The sequence below is a fragment of the Hesperophylax consimilis genome, chromosome 8 (genome assembly GCF_061612785.1).
Source record: "Hesperophylax consimilis isolate HC1 chromosome 8, BYU_Hcon_1.0, whole genome shotgun sequence".
NCBI classification, from domain to species: domain Eukaryota; kingdom Metazoa; phylum Arthropoda; class Insecta; order Trichoptera; family Limnephilidae; genus Hesperophylax; species Hesperophylax consimilis.
The window spans coordinates 27,821,830-27,843,548 of record NC_142843.1 but is presented as its reverse complement, the minus strand read 5'-3'; the positions used below and the strand labels follow the sequence as shown (position 1 = coordinate 27,843,548).

Here is a 21,719-nt window from a genome sequence, read left to right as displayed (position 1 = left end):
CAAATTCTATTGCCGTTTTGTTCTTAGATTGCATCAATTCCTTTTGATTTTATTTAAAGAAAGCAAGACAAAAATATATATTACAGTAAATAATAAAATAAAATACAGAAAAAACAGAAAAGTTCCAATAAACTACTTTTCAGTAGTTTGTCGATGGCAACTTTTCACATAAAAAATATTAAAAAAAGATAAAAACTTATTTTACTTAATGACAACAGTGATAACAATAAAAAATAACAATTAGTTTTAAAAATATAAAAAACATATACACAACAGTGATAGTATCTACCTATAGTTTGTATTAGACTCTAATACAAACTATTTATTTCAGCGAGCCAATTTTTCAACATAATATTTGTTTTTACATTTGTACATTTTTTTTTTATTTCAGCAGGTAACATATTAAAGCAACTAGGTATCATGTAGTCCAGTGTTCTTTGTCCATATTTGTTTAAATGCTTAGGTACAATTAGTCCTTCATTTAGCGTAAAACGAGTGTTGTAAGTGTGGTCCAGTCTATTTATGTACATAGGGCTATTCATATGCTGAAATATAATTTTATACCACAGAATTGATCTTACTGAGAAAATTTTAAGATTCTGATAAAGGTATGGGACATTATGCCTTTTTTTCGTATAAACTTTGATTAACTAAACATTTCCGTATTTGGTAAATATTTGGGATCGCTGGCCACGCATAATAGGTTTTTTTTTAAATAAATCCTTTTCATTTACCCTAATTACTATAAAAGGCAACTATTTGCATTTGGGATATTTAATATTTGAACATTTTAATTTTTAATTACGTAAAATGGAAATTGTATGGGATGAAAACCATTTCTAATAATTTTTGTCAACAATATTTTCATATGTTGGTATTTCCGATACTACACGCGGGGCTAGAAGAAACGTTAGTACCATTTAATTCATGCCTGTAAAGTAGTCACTATTTTGGCGTACCCTGGAAATTAAATTATATTAGGGTATTAAGGTAATTTAAAAAATATTTTTGTATGTAAAAAAACCTAACTTAACCTAACCTAACCTAACCTATACCAACCTAACCTATACTTACCTAACCTATACTTACCTAACCTAACCTATTCTAACCTAACCTAATCTATACTAACCTAACCTACAATTACTCTTTAAAAAAAAAAAATATTTAAAAAACATGGCTAAATTTATTTATTTTTTTCATTTTCCGCCAAAATAGTACATACGTAATTTGTATAGAGTAAATGGTGATAACTTCTCTTCTAGCTACTCGTATAGTAAAAGGAATACTAACATAAGAAAATGTCATCAACAGAAATTATTTTTAATTAATTAATAATTGCAAATTCTATTGTTGTTTTGTTATTAGATTTCGTCAATTCCTGATTTACTAAACATTTCCATATTTTGTCGTTTAAAAACAAATCAGTGCGAAAACGAACGAGATTTTTACTTGATGATTAAACCACCGACTGTAAAATCTTGTGTTCGTTTGGTTGCGATTCCTATTTCTTTAGCCAACGTTTCAAACATTGTTGAAATGTTGTTCAGTTCTACCGTGGCATCATCAACAGCTGTTGTAATCTCAGCTTAACTAAATTCACATCATTCTGTCTGATATAAGGTTTGGTGGCTGGAATTACTCCACCTGCGAGCACCTCTACAAGTCTACAACTCCGCACCTATGGCTTATAGCGTATGGCTTGTCATCCCATCAGCCGCGCACAGTTTGTCATAGCCTATCATTACTTCCCGTGAGCACGTTCTCCGTCACTTCGTACCGGGGATACCTAAACGATTTCATAAATTCCTTCGCGCCTCGCACTACTTCTTCCATAGCCATTTTTCATAGTACCTACTTACAAGTTTTACCTTTTTCGCTCGCGTGATTTGAATCACTCAGCGATGATCGCAGATGTAAAAATTCAATACGAAGTACGTTCATAACGAACTGGCACGCTAGATTCTTTTGCATTCCTATATCTGGTGTGGAAATTGCTCAAAGTGAGCGGAATCAGAATTCGCAATGTTATTTCATTTTAACAAAGTTTTGTAGAAAATTTGCGGATTTCAGATTTTATGGAAACCTGCATTTCTGATGAAATTTGCTAATGTTGTATGTTATTTATAAGGTAGACTGTGTTCTTCGAATTTCGTGGAAGTAACGTGTCATCATAATTTAGTTCAACCTAAACCATATCAACAATTTAGTAATTGGAAGCATTTATTTTATTTCTTCAATACCTACTTGCTTTTTTCACAATTTCGCTCTGCGGCAGCACTTTAATTAAATGAACACAATTGTCATATATTGAGATAAAACATTTGTTTGTACTCACTAACGTACATAGTGAACTATGATATTATTTAAAAATGAATTTTAAAAAAACTATCAAATATTGTAAAAAATATGTAAATAAATAAAAGTCTGTTTGAGTAACAGTTATTTTGTACTCGGAGAAAAAACAGTATTGCAAATGTATTGCGAATCTCTTCAAATTATTGGTAATCCGGTTTAAAACGGGCTTGCACGCCCTTAATAAATGAATTAGTAGGTTTGCTGATAAATTTTATTTACGACTTAATATATTACTAAGGCAAATGCAGGTCCACGAACACGTGTTCTGATATATAAGGAATTTACTGAAAGTTTATCAGGAAATAGCCTGCAATCCCGTTTTTAACCGGGTATCCAATACTTTTAAAAGATTCTTAATAAATTTGCAATGCTCATTTTTCTCCTTGTAAGTACGTTAGTTAGATTTTTGTTTTTTTTTTTACTAATTTTTTTCTTTCCAGGGCAATTTTGATGAGTTACAAAAGTGCAGGTTCACGAACACGTGTTCCGATACATTAGGAATTTACTAAAAGTCTATTTAAAAACGGCTTGCAATCCCGTTTTAACCGAATTACCTTGAATTATTATTTGAGCTATTATCTGAAGAGATTTTTCAATAAATTAGCAATACTACAATAAGTACGTAGGTTTTATTTTTGTTTTTTTTTTTCAATTTTTTTCTTAAAATGAACTTACAATAAATAAGTGTGAGATAATTGGTACAATTTCAAATAAGTATTTTGATATCAAAATATAAGTTTCACAACAGTACAAAAAAAGGGAAAATAATCCAAGAAACAGACAAAAAGTTATTATTATAATTTAATTATTTTCATTGGTGTAGGTATTCTAAAATGCTTTTAATTTTTAATGATAGTGTTTTAGTGATTATGTTTTTCGTAGTTAATAATAAGAAATTTGTTTATATTTCCTATGGCGGCGCCTGAGATTGTTGTAGTTTATCATACTATATATTACTCGTCCCCCATTACAACTCGCAACACTCCCAGTTATTTGCATTTCTGTTTAATGAGACGTTATAAGAAAACAGCTCGATGAATAATTTGCTGTGTGTTTACATTTTTACTAATTTGCATGGCGAATCAATCATAAATTTAATTGTAAAAAGAATAACATGGTAATTGCGAACATTCAACTGTTTTTGTTGAACGTTTATGAACAATTTTACAGCGAAAGTAAGGCATTCCTTGACTAAAAACATGCTGCCAATTTTCGTGTTCTAATGCGACTCAATTCTATTAAATTTTCTTATGGAAGTTTACAATTTTTTTGTTTACTTAAAGAAAAGTGTATTTTGAAGATTACAAAAAAAAATCTTTTTTAATTCATTGTAGTTAAGTTGCAACAAGCGTCTACAGAAGGCAACTAAAAACAATAATAAATGGTATAAAAGATAACTTGAAAAGTAAATTATTGTTTTTTTGTAACATTAATATTATGGTACGTATAAAAAGAACAAATTTTTCGCGATCCGCGAATTGTGAGAAAGGAACGAAGCAACCGCAAACGGCGCGAAACTCTTGGCAATTTCGTCCTGTTTTTACGCACCCTAAGCTGGCGCAAGTCATCCCCAGATTGGAAGATGCTCTTGCAAATGGCGTCTTATTCCATCTGTGAAGTAAACATAAGCAGAAATCGCGTTGACAAATCGTGGATTCTCCTCGAGAATACGGAATAAAGAACAGAACAAATTATTTTTATTTGGGAATCAGGAATAGAGTTTTCAAATCCCGTGGGATTTATTTATTTATTAGTTTTATTTTAGTAATTTGTATATTTAAGTTTACAAATGACTAATTAATTTATTACATATAAATATACTATGTTTTTTCTTGCTTGATGTGGCTCCTACACAACATCTTGAACTTTCCAATTGGGGCAGACTTTAGGTTTTCCGGTAGCGCGTTATAGTATTTCATCCCTTTATATAATATACTATTCTGTGTATTCGCCTTGTCCTTTTTTGGTAGCCTGATTTCATTGCACGTCCTAGTTTTATGTTTGTGTATGTCCTTGTTGTATACAATTTTATTTGAAAAATATTTTGGTAGCAGGTTGTTTACTATTTTGTGTAAAAATATCATCGTGTTCAAGGTCAACATCTGTTTCACCGTTAGCCAATTTAGTTCGTTTAACATTTTATTTATTTTTGAATATTTTAATATTTCGGGATAGAAATCAGAAATCTCGCGCGCTTTGTAGGATTCTTTTGTACTAGTAATATTTTAAGAAATCATTGAAAAGGTAACATTATAAGCATTTTAAGAAGACTTTGATAAAACATATCTAAAAATATAGAACACAGTCATTTGATATCACCCATCTTTGGAATAAGACGTTAAAAATGGAACATTATAATTATTTTAAGAAGACTTTGATAAAACATATTATTCTAAAAACTTTGTAGGCACTAACTTCTGGGCACTCCGGTGCTTGCGTATCTCGTGATTCGCTCCTTGCGTATCACGTGATTTTCAACTCGCAAGCACGTATAATTCAAAACAGCATATTTTGGTTTGTTACTTCAACCTCGCAATTGAAAATCCCGCAAATCCGCGAGATCAAATATTTCTGAAATCCCAAATGGAATGGAATGCAAACCCTACTTAGGAAATTAAGTATTTGTAAACATGCCGAGAAAGATTGTAAATGAGGCAATAATATTAGTACGTTTACAATATGCAATATGTTGTATTTTATCAATAGAATCGTTAGTCGATAACATTCTTAAAAATTTTTAGACGATTCCATTGTTATTTAGAGTCAATGCGTTTCGTGGGTTACAGTACCGCCATCTTTCTAATTTCACCCGATTAAAATAAATACAGGTAGATACACTGTAAATCCACACATCGCTCTCCAAATTGCATTAAATTTCTTTTCATCCAACATCGAAGGTTGCATTTAAGTTCAAAATGGTGTCACACATGAAAGTTATAATTTCTTATCTGCATTTCAGTACCCACGACAATCGTGCTTAATTTGCGGAATTATGGCGCACATTTTGAATATGGAACTCTCAATTATAAAAATGGTGCTCTAGAATGCGGCACTTCCGGAAGTTGGTTGACAATCGGGTTCCCGCCTTGGCTCGTGGCTGCCGGAAGTACCTACCCCCATCCTTCGCACGGTTGCGCGGGAATGGCTGCCTTTCATTACTTCTCCATTCATATGCATATTCGCTCGCTCCGCATATACATTTATCTCCTACATTTCTATTTAAACCCTCAGATGTCTGTCTACCTTATCTATTCAGCCATTGTTAATTTGTTAACGGTTAACGTGAAATGTATTATTTTATAATATTATACATTTTTATGCCGAGTATTAGCAATAAACCTAATCGTTATTTTTATCTAGTGACGTCAATTCCAAGGAAAAATATAGTTATGAAGTCAATTTCAAACCTACACAGAGAAAAATGAATGTCGCTTATTTATTAAGAATCGCTTCAAATTATTGGTTATTCGGTTAAAACCGGGATTGCAGGTCGTTTCCTGAAAACTTTTAGTAAATTTATCATATATCAGAACACGTACAATAATATTATGATTTTGTATAACACGTGTTCCGATATCGTGATAAAATATTTCTATCTTTTATACTGACAATTCGTGGTGGAATTCCTTTGAATAACTTTTATACTGACAATTCGTGGTCTAATAATATTAGATAATATATTATAAATATCATGATAATATATTCGTTTTTTACTAAAAGTTTATCAGGAAACCTATTTATTCATTCGTTAAGGGCCTGAAATCCTGTTTTTATTACCGGTTTACCAATAATTTGAAGAGGTTCTTAATTGATTTAAAAAAATTATTTTCTCCGTATAATATCAAATCCATTTTTTTTCTGATATCATTTTTATTCATAATCGCAAATATGGAGCACAAAACTATATTTTCCTGTCTTAAATTTCGAGTTCAACGCATTTTTTTACAGCCAGCAAGGTCATTTCCATTTTTCAAATGTGAAACCGCACAAGAGGCCCAACTTCTGTGGGGGAAGAAAGGTGGGGGAGTACCTAGCAGACCTAGCTATTCAGATCTGGTCACCAATCGCGGCCAAAGCCGTTTCAAGCAACATTTCATTTCTGAATGGTGGTCTTACACCAGGGCGATACTGAGAGTATATTCCACTGTGGAACGTACCGCAAATATACTATATATTATTTTAAATGAGTATTTTGTGAAATAACACAATTTAATCAATTAAAATTTACTTGCGCACGCCGGAATTTGAACCCCGCACCTTCAGCTGTCCTTCATTGTGATATATTTAACATTTAAATAAAAAAAATTATCACCAAATTGATAAAACTAAGACAAAATTATAATTTACTCGTAGTAAATTATAATTTTGTCATTTGACAACTAATCCGCTTGTTTACAGGAAATAAGAAAATTATATTTATAAAGCAAACATAATCATAATTTGTTTAGTAGTATTGAATATAATTGTGGTGGATGTTCATAAATATTTTACTGGCCTAGGTTACCAGTTTGCTAATAATCCCAAATATATGCGCAGTTTTTCTTTAACAACAAAACTTTACGTTATGAAATAGTTTTAGTCTTCAAATTCCTTTAAAGTTTCTGTGCTAAACGGCCATTAAATAACTATCAATCATCGGCGGTCAGGTGTCAGGTGGCAGTGTCCTAAAAAGGCTAACAATGATATAATGTATTGCAAGTGCCACAAAAATACAACAGCGCTGTGAAACTAGATAAATTAGCGCACGCTGCACAAAAAATGTCGACTGTCGTGTCGTCGATTATACATTTTTGTATTTTCTTTTGCACGATAAAAATAAATTTATATAGGTTCTACCTTTTGTGAAGAATAACTTCAAGGGCGCCTTTCAATTTATTTATTTATTTAAAAAAATAGTGTGATACAAAAAATCCGCATTAGCCGCTCATCTCACTAAGGCATTCCTGTGCCAAGATATGCAGCTTTACAGTTGCAAAAATAAAAAATAATAGATAGGTACATATAATATAACATACAAAATATAAACTAAATAAAGTTATTGAAATTTAAATAACAGTTGGGAAGTACGTTTATTGTTGGCAACAATAACATTATACTGTAAACTAAATAAGTACTACAAAGTACCTGTAATGGCTTATCAGCCACAATCATATAGTATGACCAATGACCATACTGAAAATGACAATTGGGGTGATATAAATAATTATTGACAAAAAATTACAGTAAGTTAATGAAAATTAAAATATGTCAATTCTAAAAGGTAAGTCATAATAAGTAAATTATTATAACTATAACTTGATTAGTAAAATTAAAATAGATTTAAAGTGTTAATAGTGATGATACACAGGTAGATTATAAGTTCTGATAGATTTATTTATTTGTTTGCGTGATGGCTGTTTAACTTTCTGATGATATTGTCAGAACGTGGAAAAGCAGTTTACACATAATTACGTCATTTTAATGTCAAGTTAAAAACTAACTACCTACCTAGTCATTATTATTGTATATTATATTTAAGGTGCGGTGTGCCAAAGGTACGTAATATAATATGATGTAACGATTTCTTCTCGGGAGACTTCTTCGCGAGATTTAAAATCATTTTGGCTCATTTCTATGACAACTTCTTCTTTAATGAGTGTTTCTCAACCTTATTTGTTCCATACCCCACTTCAACATTTGCCCATGCAGCATGCACTCCGTGCCCCCACCATAATTTTATGGTTAAAAAAATGTTGTACCCCTTCCTCAAATAATGTGAAAGAAAAATATTCCATCAAAATCCTAGAAGACTTGTTACATTAAAAAAGTGAAAATTTCATTTTTGCCCTAGTCCTAATTTTCAAGGGAATTTTCACAAATTATGAATGTCATTAAAGTTTGTGGAAGATATAGTTTATTTTTCTGATTGTGATGCTGATAATTATACAAAAAAGTTTTATTTTATTTCTTAGTTATTGATTTTAAAAACGATCCTAAACCGCACATTCAGAAACGGTTCCAACTGGCTACAACGTCATTACGACATAGAAAACGCCAATCAATCGGCAATCAAATAAAAACGATCATGTCGTTTTGGCGGCAAATCGAAAATGGCACATTTTAAATCGAATAAAAGTCACCACACACCACTGCCCGCGAGTGGTTGTCGCATACCTACATAAGTAAATTTAATATATTACAGCCTCACTTTATGCGTCCATTGTCTAGTTCAGCTTTACACACAAAAGTGATTCATAAATATGCAGTTTTAATAATTATTGTCAAAACGGTTGGCAGGGATCGCCAACTGGGTGTTTACGATCAGCCTTCATGAGATGAAAAGATACATTATGATACAGTAGAACCTCGTTTTTTCTGATTGAACTAAATTAAATCAAAAAATTAATAACAAATTGGAAGAAAAGCGGATCATAATATGAATGTTCTGCATTGTCTTTGGAAGAGTATATTTATTATATTTTTTCGAAAAGGACTCTTTCTATGACCCTATTTCGAGATGAATATAAATTTATTTCTCAAGTCTTCTAACGATTAGGTAGGTACTAAGTATGTACATACAGGGATTCCAACAAGATGGATTGCTAATTTTTGTGCATATAAGAAAGATTTTTCAAACTTGTGTTTTGTCTTTATTTTCTGGATCTACTTTTGGTGTGGCTGTTTGAGGTAGGTACCCCTGTTAACAAACGCAAACCTTTATTATTTCAACCATTTGGCGTTTGCCCTTTGCGGTTTGTGAAAGTGTCAGTAGGTACAATCTGTCATCTTCACATTACGTTCCCTCAAGCTCGTAAATTGCTTTCAAATTATATCTTTGTAATCTCTCTTAAAGTATGCCAATAAATTTGAAATAATCCGTTTACAAAACGTTTTTGGCATTAAAATTGTTTTTTATTATTGTGACCGTGAAAACTATTCATGGCATTCATGTATGAAATAAATTGTTAAGTGGGTACTTTACCAGAGTCGAGGTTAGGCGATATTATCGTGGCTGACCTATCGGAACATAATGAACTACGAATTTCATTTATGTGGGAAAATATTTACTTCCCGAACACATTAACAAACGCATTCTACATTCTAAACAATGGGCAATCACGTATGGGAGGACGTAGGATGGAAAATATGTCTCAAAAACATTGAAGATGAGATGGTACGTTATCCACCCATCGCTTTATTCTTTTATGGTGGTAAGTTGGGATAACCATAAAAGGATTTTGGATTCAAGGCGCTTTATCTCCACAAAACTTATAACCTTCGGCCATTCGCTTAGTGTATTTCACAAGCTGCATAAAAAAATTGTGAAAACACTTCAGGAATATAGGTTAGTATTTCAGTTAGTCAAAGTTCAGTGTTACTCAACTGACGAAGCAACAAACAGTAACCTTAAAGAGCAAGCAACTTTTGAGCAACCCTTTAAATATTAATTTTTCCGTTAAATTCGACAAGCCACCATATTGTTGGTTTCATATTTAGGGATGTGTATAAGTATTTTGAAAGATCAATCTCGCGTGTTGTTACCATCGCTGCTACAAAGGCAGATACATACTATTCATATAATGTTATATTATAATGTCTCAGACGAACGGGTTCTTTATTCATTCATGACATGGAAGTAATTCATATGTTTTACTGGTATACCAATAATATGTTTGTTGGTTTGCAGGTAAAGCAATTTGCAATAAATAACATAGATGTTTTACGTCTTATGGTCAATAATATTATATTAGATTTAATTATGTAAATGGCTAATTGATTATGCGTTCATTTTATATCTCCTACAGTCTTACATATACTGATACAAAATACCCAAGAAAAATATTTTTTAATTTTAAAATAGCACATTGCATTTCCCACTTAAGACTATCAAACTGTTCTAGCCTTATGATGCCTAATCAAGTCAACTATGCTCACCAATTTGCTCACCATCTAGAAGGGTTTTCGGGACTTCACATCATCGTGCAACGTTATTGCGCTATTTTGTAATGCCTTCTTGTATTCCATCAGTGCAAACTCTCGCCTGCTATTTGGCGGGGTTACATTTGCTCCTACGCGGAACGAAGGGAGTATGCATTTAATTTAAAAAAATAGATAATACGTTACATTGCTTGTTTAAAATATAAGATATGACAATAGTTTTCAAAGAAAGTGTATTAATGCCGTATGGTAGTAACTTTAAGTCAACAAAAATTAATTAAATTAACCTCAACTCCATACATAACATGCTCCCCGTTAACACTTGAGTTTACCTTCTTCCTCCTTCCTTTACTATCTTTTAGCTTTTAGCTGAGTAGTAAAACCAGTCGTATCAAAGCTTGCCTATTCCTGTCATATGCAAACGACTCCCAACTATTGTTTACTGCACCGTCAGTTACTCCTCAAGGAATCGATCTGGTACAAGAGCTCAGCCTAGCGGTACTGGAATAATAATTAATGTTTTTTCCGAATTGTATGACGAGCTGCGTACATAATAAATAGGCGCATGGTAATATCATATGATGGATGCATTGTTTGTTTAGTTTTGCATATTTATGAGAGGCTGTCGCTAGACTTTGGAAGGCTTAGTGCTTGGTTTGACGTACGACATTTCAGAATATTATAATATGTGCCCACGTGCGGGAGCGTCCTAACGGTATTCCAATAAAAAATATATTTTAAAAATTTCTTAAATTGTATTGATTATATTATTAATTTTCTCTCCGCAAAGCTTACGACTTCAAACACCTGAATTAATAACACGTGCCAAATAATAATATTTATTTTATTTATAATTTCGTAATATTATTCTGATGTTGATTTTGAGAAGACCGGTAAAACTAATTACTTTTTTATTTTTATCGTTTTTGATGTTACTTTAAATGCCATTTAAGTCCACTTTGATTAAAATTATAATCGTGTTCCAATCCTGATGTTTGATGATTTTGACTTTTTTAACCTTTTACTACCGTAAATGAGTAAAAAATTGCTTTTTTAAATATGGAAATAAACAGAATGGCTTCTTGTCTTGATGTTTTCAACTCGATACCTCGTGACGGGTGTGACATTGCTAACTAAAAATAGCATTTTAAGTTTTTTGTGAATATTCAATAATATTATTATTCAACTAGCTGTACCCCGTTATGCATTACTGTGGCTCAGTCTGTGAAAAACTTTAAACTAAAACGGAGTTCTACAAATTAAACTTGGTATCAATAAATAAAAATAGCATAGACTTCCAAATTCCAAACAGGAGATTCTGTGCATTTTTTTTAGCGACACCTCACAAGTGTGTCCCTGTCTGTACAGTGTAAAGGTCGGGGAACTAAGTCGCTGGGCAGTGTTGTGGGACGGATTAGGGTAGGGGCTGTAGGAAGGGATTTATTAAGGAGGAAGGAAAGATGCCGGTAACTCGTTCCATATACAAGCCATCTTACACAAAAACGAGTGTAAGGGTATATATACATTTGCGAAGCGAAACGCGAACCGTACCACGAATTACGGGAAAGGAACGAATCTGACAAGAAACAACGAAACTGCATGCTGCGTTTCGCGTCATTTGCGGTTGCTTTGTTTCTTTCCTATAAGTTGAGGTTCAATTCGGCCGTTCGGCTCGCGTATGTATACGTAGCATAAGGCGAAGCTTAATGCTAAATCACTATTTTGATTAATCTTTCTAACGAATTGGTTTACATTGTGAATTCCAAAAAAATTGCTTGAGATAAATTTAACTTTTTGCTATCGTTTCGCTTGAATAGGATACAAATAAAAAAATAAATTACTCAATAAAAAATATAAATGTAAACTACTAATTTTTTTTTCAATTCAAATTGTATGAATGCGTAAAGCAAACAACTTTAAAAATACAGTATTATAGCTAAGATTATTTGTCACAGTTTCACTTGATCAACTTTTTTGCTTTCTTATAAAATTATTTACAAAATAAATAAAAACCTATTTTTTGCTTGAAATCGAACGTTTCTAGATTCCGTTTGTCAAGCGATTTTAATGCCTATTACCTACAATATAAGGTATACCAAGAATATACACATTTTTGGCTTGTAGCTTCATCATAAGGAGCGGCTCGTTCTCATGAAGCCAACATCAACTTTTGATTTTGTATTTATACTCGAAGTTTGGAAAGAAGATTTTTTGAAAATGGTTATGTGTTCCTGAAGCTGGAAAGTTACCTTCTATATTGCGAAAGGAAAGTTACGCCACTGTTAGGTCGTTGATTATTATAATTTATGTTTTACATTTTTCAAGAGAGGCATTTGACATTCCTCATTTTGTCAATTACGTGTTCCCTATTGAACCGCGCAATTTGTATTCACGGTGACTTTTTGTACGGCGCATTGTTTTAAGTTCTGAACAGCGGCGTGACCTATTGCCTGAATGGTAGGCAGATAGTATTATGATGAGTAATGTAGGTAATTGTTCAGGCGTTCCGTTACAAAAGGCACGGGCGACTAAAACAAATGGGTCGGCGAAATGCGAGAACGCTGCTCGACCACGCCTAATTACTTACGTGCGAACATTCACTTGTCACTAGTACGCATCCATAATACATAATGTATGTAACAATTTTTTCGTAATACCTATTTGGATAGATATTTTTGGTTTGGCAAATCCTTCATTACAGCAGCCAGGAGCCATTACACAATAGGCCGGAGAGAATTTATTTATTTTTTGAATTTGAGTATTTTTGCTATACGCTTAATGAATAACCCTATATTATGTGAGGAAAATCACAAAATTTTACTGTTCAGGTGGAACGGTTAACCTTAAATTTTAAGATTTGAAACTATAAGAGCTCCTCATATAGTATCTTTTTATTATCATTATTTATGGTGGCACGTGTTTAACTATTGTTTCTCGCTCTCGTAACTTCAGTTAAAACAAACAGTTGCTAATTTTCTTAGACGCGAAGCGCATGAAACTCAAAATCACTGCGGTACATCGATTTTTTGTTTCCATACGTATTTACTAAAAAATCCTTTCTGATGTTGGGCGCTATGTGAGGACCTCTAGAAACATGTAAAAAAATAGTTTTTTTGTACATTTAAGGTTAACCACGCCACCTGCTGTAAACGCAGTTTAATCAAATTTTAAAAAATCGCTCCTCCCTATTGCTCTGCTTGGGAAATGTAATAATTTTTTTAAATTTAATGATTTTTTTCATTTGTAGTATAGAAAAAAATCTCTAAATAGTATAAAATAAAGTCCCTATCCACGTCTGTCTGTGGCCTTAGTTCTTCTAAATTAAGCAACAGATTTTGATAAGGTTTTCACTATCATTTAGAGAATTTCTTCCGTTTACATATATGATACATGCATATTATATTTATAGAAAGTAGAGAAAAGTCGATGTTTTATAATCAAGTCGTAAAAATATATTTTCGGGCACTACATTGACAACGCTGGCTAAACCTTAGGAGATAAATCAAAATAATGTAGTACGGAATTGTATATTTTAAAAAGGCCTACAGAAAATTCCACGATGGTTTATGTCTATTTCCTAAGAATAACCCCCAGCAATGCCGGGTTCATATCAGCTAGTAAAATTATAAAACGCAACCTGCGTCGGTAAGTAGATCCCTTGGATGAGTGACATCTTTTCATATAAATCATAAGATCGTATTCCATTTTATAACTCTGATTTATTGACTTTATACGTTGTTTTATTGCACTAGAATACGCTCATATTTGATTTTACAGAAGTTGAGCTAGAACTCGCACTGGGGAAGCCCAGAAAGCCAAGATATTAAACCCTTGTCCCGATAATTGAATTTTACCTGCCACTTTTAAGAACTTGCAATTCCAAATAGCCCGTAAATGGTGTACGCTGTTTACCCATATATGAAGACTATCAGTGATGTTTTATAGGCATTATACGGAATATGTTTCCATTTAAAATTTTAATATTATTTTTTTTAACGTATTTGACAATAATTTTCTTAACACTACGCATTTCGTAATAACTAATAACGGTGCTATTTTGGTAGGTTAAATTAGATTCTCGTGGATTATGTTCAGCACATGCAATTACCGACTGACAGCAAACAATTATTGCAACATTTTAGTAGTGTGAAGGTTTCGTATATCATGTTTTCCGTATCAAGCTAAACATATTATTTGTTGGCCGTAAATAAATGACCATTTCCAATAATTAACCAACTATCATTAAAAATGAACAATAACAAATTACCTCCCAATTAGTGAACGTTTTTCGATTTTGTATGAAGGTTCAATTCAAACGGTAGACTTATTAATAATAATAATTCTCATGGACGATAAGAAGGATATTTTAATGTGGTTTGTGTTTTGATGACTCGGTAATAATGATTTTATTTTATTTTTCAGGCTAGCCGAAAGGTTTCAAAATGTGGTTACCTCTTCGTGGCGCCCGGTTGGGATTTCTCCAACCCTCTCAACAGGACTAAGGTAAGAAATTATTTTTCAATCAACAACATATCTGTGGATCCAACAAATCTGTTTTCTTCCCGGATTGGTTGAAGCACATGTGCTCAATAGAAAATTTCCTTGGTTTCCGTGGTTTCTAAATTGTGGGTTATAATTAACTTCATTGGTTAACAGTCTCTGATAGTATTAACACATTGTCGTCGGGACACAGCATTTGCCGTTTTTCGCGGACTGTCGGTCAACTGCGGGACACGGCAAATGCCGTTTTTGTCGACTGTCGGTTTTTGGCGGGAAACGGCATTATACGGGTTTGTTATCAGCGTGAAATAAAACGCCTTGAAGGGTAATTTGCTACCTGGGTACTAGGCGACACTCTGCGAACGTTATTTGAGATGCCTTGTCCGGATTGGCTAGTGTGCCGCTTGGAAAGGCGTCGCCAGAAATCTACAGTTTTTATGCGATATCAATCTTTGAGTCATTTCACGTATTGGACTATTTTCATACCGCTCGCACTGTTTTGTTTACTGTTTGGTATTTTATTATTTGAATATATTATCATTGTATAGGACTTTATCCCTACAAAAATGTCTTTTACATGGAATTTTCAAATATTGAATATTGAATGCTATTTACTGAATTAATCTCAGGTTTTTATATTCAGCTTTGAAATGTGGTGAAATTATGATGTAATCAAAGCAATTATAATTTATTTTTGATGATCAAATGTCATATATGATTTCTTTGAAAATTTCAATCGAAAATATTATTTGGTTTAGAAATTGTGTCAATTTTAAGAAAGCGATTTATTTTTGCGCTAATCGCGGAAAACACCCGCTATAGGCTAGAGTCTATTGTTTGAAGCGCCCTACTACAATGTGTTAACACCGTAATGACATCTTCTGCCGTCTACTGGACTTCGTACACGGAGAAAAATAACTGATAAAAATATTGATAATTTATTAAGAAACTCTTCAAATTATTCGTAATCCGGTCAAAAACGGGATTCCAGGCCTTTAACGAATGAATATTTCCTGATAAACTTCTAGTAAAATACCAATGTATTACCTTGATGTCGAAACACGTGTGTATAAAAAGCCAAACATTTTCGCATTTCATCATATTATCAAAACAAACGCAGGGACATAAACACGTGCTCCTATATTATTACGAATTTTCTAAAAGTTTTTCAGCAAACGGCGTGCAATCCCGTTTTTAACCGGATAATTTGAAGAGATTCTTAATAAATTAGCAATACTCGTTTTTCTCCGGGTACCAGCGCAAAAACGGTTCCACCTTATTAAATTTTGCAGATAAAATATAGTCCATCAAAAAGATTTCGTAGATGTCATCTTCTGGAATTTCTGCGCGAAACCGGCAAAAATGAATCAAATAACTTCGCATGGTTCGTTCGAGTGGTCGAAACAACTATGTGCTCAATCATAAACTTGTGCCTATTTTTCAATTATTTCTAGTATGTTGGTTACTGTTAATAACGTTGATTAAGAAATAATAATATGTCTATGGGAGAATATTCTAGACTTTCTGCACAAGCCCGCAAAAAGCAACATATCCGTGAAATAAATACTAACTTCCCATGTTTCGGTGGTCTGGTTGAAACGGCTGAACTCAATCGGAAACTCGTGCCCGCTTTACCGCGGTTCCTAACTTGTGGCTTATTGTTAATAGCATTGGTAAATAATCTCGCACATAAATTATTATAGACCCGTAGGTGCACCTTGAAATCGAAATCTATCGGTATGTAACTTTCCTTTTTTCCGTCTTTATCACGACGCGATACAGATCGGCCGACGAATGTGAAATTGGCCTTGCCGTTTTCCATGGCATTGTCAAATAAGTTATAGATATCTTTGGACCAACGGTTGAGTGGTTCGCCTGTTAGTAGGCCAGCGCTCTCTGACGCGAAAGTAAATTGGTGGCAACGGGAGAAATAGATCGTGAAAGGAACAATAAGAAGAGACCGATTGTTATTGACTTTGCAGATATTCACGGAGACAGGCGTTGGGAGGTGATGGGAAGGCGGCCCGGTGGCCGGACCAAGAGCGTGGTAACCGCCGCAGATGCCTTATCCGAGTGTATTATCAAAAATAGAACTCGCACTTTTTTTGCAAGCCAATTTCTCTTATTATTTTACGATTGTATACCGATTCGGAATAGGTACCTTTGATATCTCTCTTTTCGTTATTTCTGTCACGTGCAACGAAGCTATGAAATATGCTTTCTTTATATAGATAAAATAACAAGACCGGATGCCATTTTTATGTGAATAAACCACACTGCCAGTGATACTGTCATTCCCGATTGGGTATGTTGCTAGGCAGTAGGTAGTTGGGAAGGAGATGGGGAGAGGAAGGTGGGGAAGTACCTGGCTAATCAAATCTGATCTCCGACGGCTAAAGCCATTTTAAGCTACGTTTGAATTCTGAATGGTGGTCTATCACCAGGGATATATAGTCAGTATCAAATATAGGTACAGCATATTATTTTTAGTGAATTAATTGTGTAACAATATATGTTATGTAATTGAAAAAAAAACTTTAAAATTAAATTTGAAAAATAATGATAAATACCTATTACCTCCGTATTGCTGGTCGAGAATCTTACTCGACCACGGAGGCCGTCAGAGAACATATTGTTGGCATTTTTTTCAATAATTTGTCGTACATAGGTACATGAATATTAGTATTTCACATTACAGAAGTAACACGTAATTTATTTAGTAGGATTTTCTTTATTGCAAATTTACTATTCACACGCAGGTGATTGATTTAACCGAAGGCTTGATTCACATAATGTTAGCAATATGTAAAAATACTATTACCTTCAAATATATCGGTCGTCTTGCGATTTTACGTTTGATAATATGTATTTTACGTCCATTAAATATGTTCTCACGGATTTCTTTTTTAAGACAATCATCATTTCTATTCCATACATTCAAAATAATCTGGTTTATCGTATTGAACACACTTAAAATTTATTGATATTGAAATGCACGTGGCGAGATGTTATTATTAAAGTTCCCATGTTATTACAGTCGGATTTGTCATTACCAGTGAAAGCTTTTTGGGTCGAATCCAATCTTTCATTCATGTGCTATAAAAATAAACGATTGTGGTATAAGAACATAATGGCGGGCGTACTGAAATCGAGTGCGCTACTATTATTATTTGCTTTCGTTTTTATGTGAAAACCATTTATGTCCATTTTGTGTTCTATATTCGGAACAATTTATGTTTTATGCGGTACACAGAAAAAGTGTTTCCGTCAATTTGTGGCCGATTCGTTTTGATAGATATTCGTAATTTTTCTTGAATAATATTTGTTTGACCTCGTTTATAACAATAAAAGTGCCGGTTTCTAAATCGAACACTTATTAATTTATATTTAATAAAGGTATAAGTAGTTTTACTATCCGGCATTGCCCTACATTTGAAAACTTTATTTTCTTATTGAACACGCGATATGATTGAAACAAATATCTTTACAGAAAGTTTCATGGCTTCATAGCTCTTGGCGGAAATTTATTTATTTGATTATTTGTTCTTGTTCTCTATACAACGGTTATGCACCGATATATTACTGAGAAGATTACAAATCTGACAAGCCTCAAAAGACAGTTGCTGAACTGTCTGTAAGTTACGTTGAAATGAGTTACGCCAAATTTCAGTACGCCAGATTACTGTTTAAGTTGCTCCAAATTTTTTGCAGTGTAGGTATCTAAGATTGTGATTTTTCCTCATTTCATAACTCTTAATAACGCTAAAAAAATATAAATATTTTTTGCCATTATTTTTTTTTTTTTAATTAACTCCACACTAAAGAGACCCTGGGGAAAATGCTGATGATGCTGCGTGGAAGGTTTTTGAAGTGAAACTTCTTTACGCGCGTCATGCAATTTCGAGGACCGGAGTAAAACCGACTCATGACCGAAACGAAAATGCGGGTACCCCCACCACCGATTAAAGTTCATTTGATCTAGTCAAAGTTTTGAAGTAACATATAAATGCTTCTTAGCTCATCCCGACAACTGGCGTTGGTGGTGTAATGGTCAGCATAGTTGCCTTCCAAGCAGTTGATCCGAGTTCGATTCTCGGCCATCGCACATTATTTTTTTGTTTTTAACGCCTTTTTCATTCAATATCTTATTTTTTAGTAGGTCAGAACATTTTTTAAAAGAAAATAATATTGCAAAATAATAAAAACACTTATCTCACTGTGATAAAACATTACTCCGCTAGAGCGCGCTTTGCGTTATTGTGTTGGATTAAAATTATTATCTAATCCGTATATTATGATAATTGTATTACATTTATTTAATTAATTTATTTATTTTGATAATATGTAATAATTTACAGAAAAAAAAATTAAAACTATCTCCCTCTGATAAAATATCCGTTCGCTAGAGCGCACTACGCGATCTTGTGTGGGATTCTATTTCTGTACATTGTACATTATTTTTAAAAATATATTATATTTTGGGTGTGATGTAGGTAACATTATAAAACATAACAAGCTCTCATATTTTCAGAACCTACATAATATAATCAATTTATGCGGCTTTGCTTACAGTTGGTGCTCAGCGTGGTTGGCTTTCAATCAGTTAAGCGAGGTTCGATTCTCGGCTGTGGCATTTTTGAAGTGAAACCTTGTTGAGGTGGGGGAGCCGCTCACGAACGTTCTCTCTCTTCTCTTCTTTCCTCTCTCTCAGACACCAGCGAACTGCGCCACGCCAAGCATCAGCTGAAACTAGAAGTTTCACTTCTGTCTTGCGTAGGCTTGACACACCCACTTTTTTTTTAGGAGAGGAAGGAGTGAACATGGAACTTGAAGTGACCCATGTTGGAGGGATGAAACACAGATGCCGGCAAATCATTCCACAGCTGAGCAACTCAAGAACGAGTCGTGAAAACAACAATATGTTGTCATTCACAGATTTATCTGCTTCTAAAATATTTACACTTGATTTTAAGATATCCTTACTTGGTTTAAGTAACTTTACTAGATGTTAATATACTTTCAGTAGATTTTAAGACTTTACTAGATGTATGTCCAATCATAATCGTTTTAATCTTAAAACCGTATCACCGTTTAACTTAATCACAATAAAACGCAGTGCAGTGCTGCAATGCGAGATGATTTGACCCCGGCATGAAAGCAAGTCAACAATCTTGTACCATCGCGACTTGAATAAATCTTTGTCACTTTGACAAACGGCTTGATGCACCTTACGGCAACCTAATGTGACATCTATCATATCTCTCGCGAATCCCCTTTAGCATCTTGACTTATTTCCGAGATTATGCATCATACCTTTGTCATGCTTATTTTGACAGCTCCAAGTGCATCTTTTTACATAGAGAAACAAACCCTTTAGTTCTCTTGTTTGTAAAAACGTAATTTTTTGTTTTATTTTCACAAATTCTCAGATGTTCAGTTAGTTATAGTGTGGTATAGATTAATGATCTTTTTATTTTTTTGACACTCGTATGTATGATTTTATTTTTAGATTTTTATCTTAACTACCCAGAGCAAATGGGACTGAATTGAATTGAATTTTGAAGAGTGTTGCCAGACTGAAGGGAATAGGGATGTGAAGGAGATGTGTATGAGGATGATTGGAAGTCGGAAACTACCTGACTATTCAGATCTGGTAAGTAAACATAGCTTAATCCAAGTCAAGCAACGCATACATTCTAAAATTATTGTATTGATTATTACTTTTATAAAAATATGCAGGTATTATTTAATAGCTTCGTAATTATCTATAGTTTCCTTAGTAACGCAACGGCGGGATTCAGAATACCTCTCCTAATGATCTATTCTCGGAATCCTCAGAGATCCTCATATTCAATTTTTATTGTAATTTTGTTGTGAGGCTACTGGCTACAACATGCTATTTTTATTATAGTTTTTATCCTTAATGATTCAGTTGAAATTAAGGATATCTTCAAGCGTTATTATTCTTGTGAAACAACTAAAAAGGTTTTTGATACCGGGAACATACATTTATGAATTCATATTTTCGTTGTGTTTCAACTGTTCAATTATTCTGGCTTTAATAATCCTTTTGTACCTGTATTAAATTCCTTTGTCTGGACTAACATGTTTCTCCCATTGTTAATAATGATTATAAAAAATTTCGTATAAAAAAATTGTGGAAATGATTTAAGATTTAACGGCCAAAAGTATTAATTTTTGGGTTTCTTATTTGGCTAACGTTTCGGACAACATCGATATGGTGTCCACCATCAGGGCAGTGTGTAGATTGTATTGTATTGTTTATACCAATCTTGGTAGAATTATGTTTTAATTAACTAACCATCTCGCCGTTTTCCGCAAGAGTAGGCAGAGAAGACGGACGCCAAACAACTCGCTCTTGACACACACTCCTTGCCTCATTCACATTCATACATCGTCTCATACATACTATTCCATTATTCTGACTTGTTCGTGCCATGTTTTCCTCGTGCGTCCTCGACTTCTTCTGCCATTCAGATTTGCTTCATATGTATTCACCTTTCTTAATTCATTCGATCTATATGCCCAAACCATCTGAGCGTCCTACTCATTACGTTTACATCAGCCTTGCATTATTTTCGGATCTCCACATTTCTCACGTGATCATACATGGTTTTTACTACACATACGCCTCAGGGATCTCATTTCTACAGCATTCAGTCTACTTTCATCCTTCCTCTGCCAGTTCCATGCCTCACTGCCATACATGGTAGGTACCAACATTCCAATGTGGACTGCTAGCTTCGCTTTGAACATTTTTTTGCTAGTTATCTGCATTTACCCTTCTTTCAATATCTCTGTCAGCCTTCCGATCTCTCTAAAACATACTTCCTAAATTAAAAATAAAACAAATTAAAACATCGGCCTACGTAGATTCCACGCTCTATTGAGCTGCTTACGCATTCCCACAGCCGAGCCGTTTTTCA

General features: G+C 33.4%; 1 protein-coding gene across 4 annotated transcripts in view; it reads left to right on the top strand.

The window, feature by feature from the left end:
• osp (myosin phosphatase Rho interacting protein outspread) overlaps nucleotides 1-21,719 on the top strand; it is a 394,176-nt gene that overhangs the window by 97,623 nt on the left and 274,834 nt on the right. For all 4 annotated transcript variants that reach the window (XM_089634040.1, XM_089634042.1, XM_089634041.1 and 1 more), the window contains exon 2: nucleotides 14,695-14,775. In XM_089634040.1, coding sequence (XP_089490166.1) covers nucleotides 14,695-14,775 — 81 coding nt within the window. The remainder of the gene's footprint in view (nucleotides 1-14,694; nucleotides 14,776-21,719) is intronic.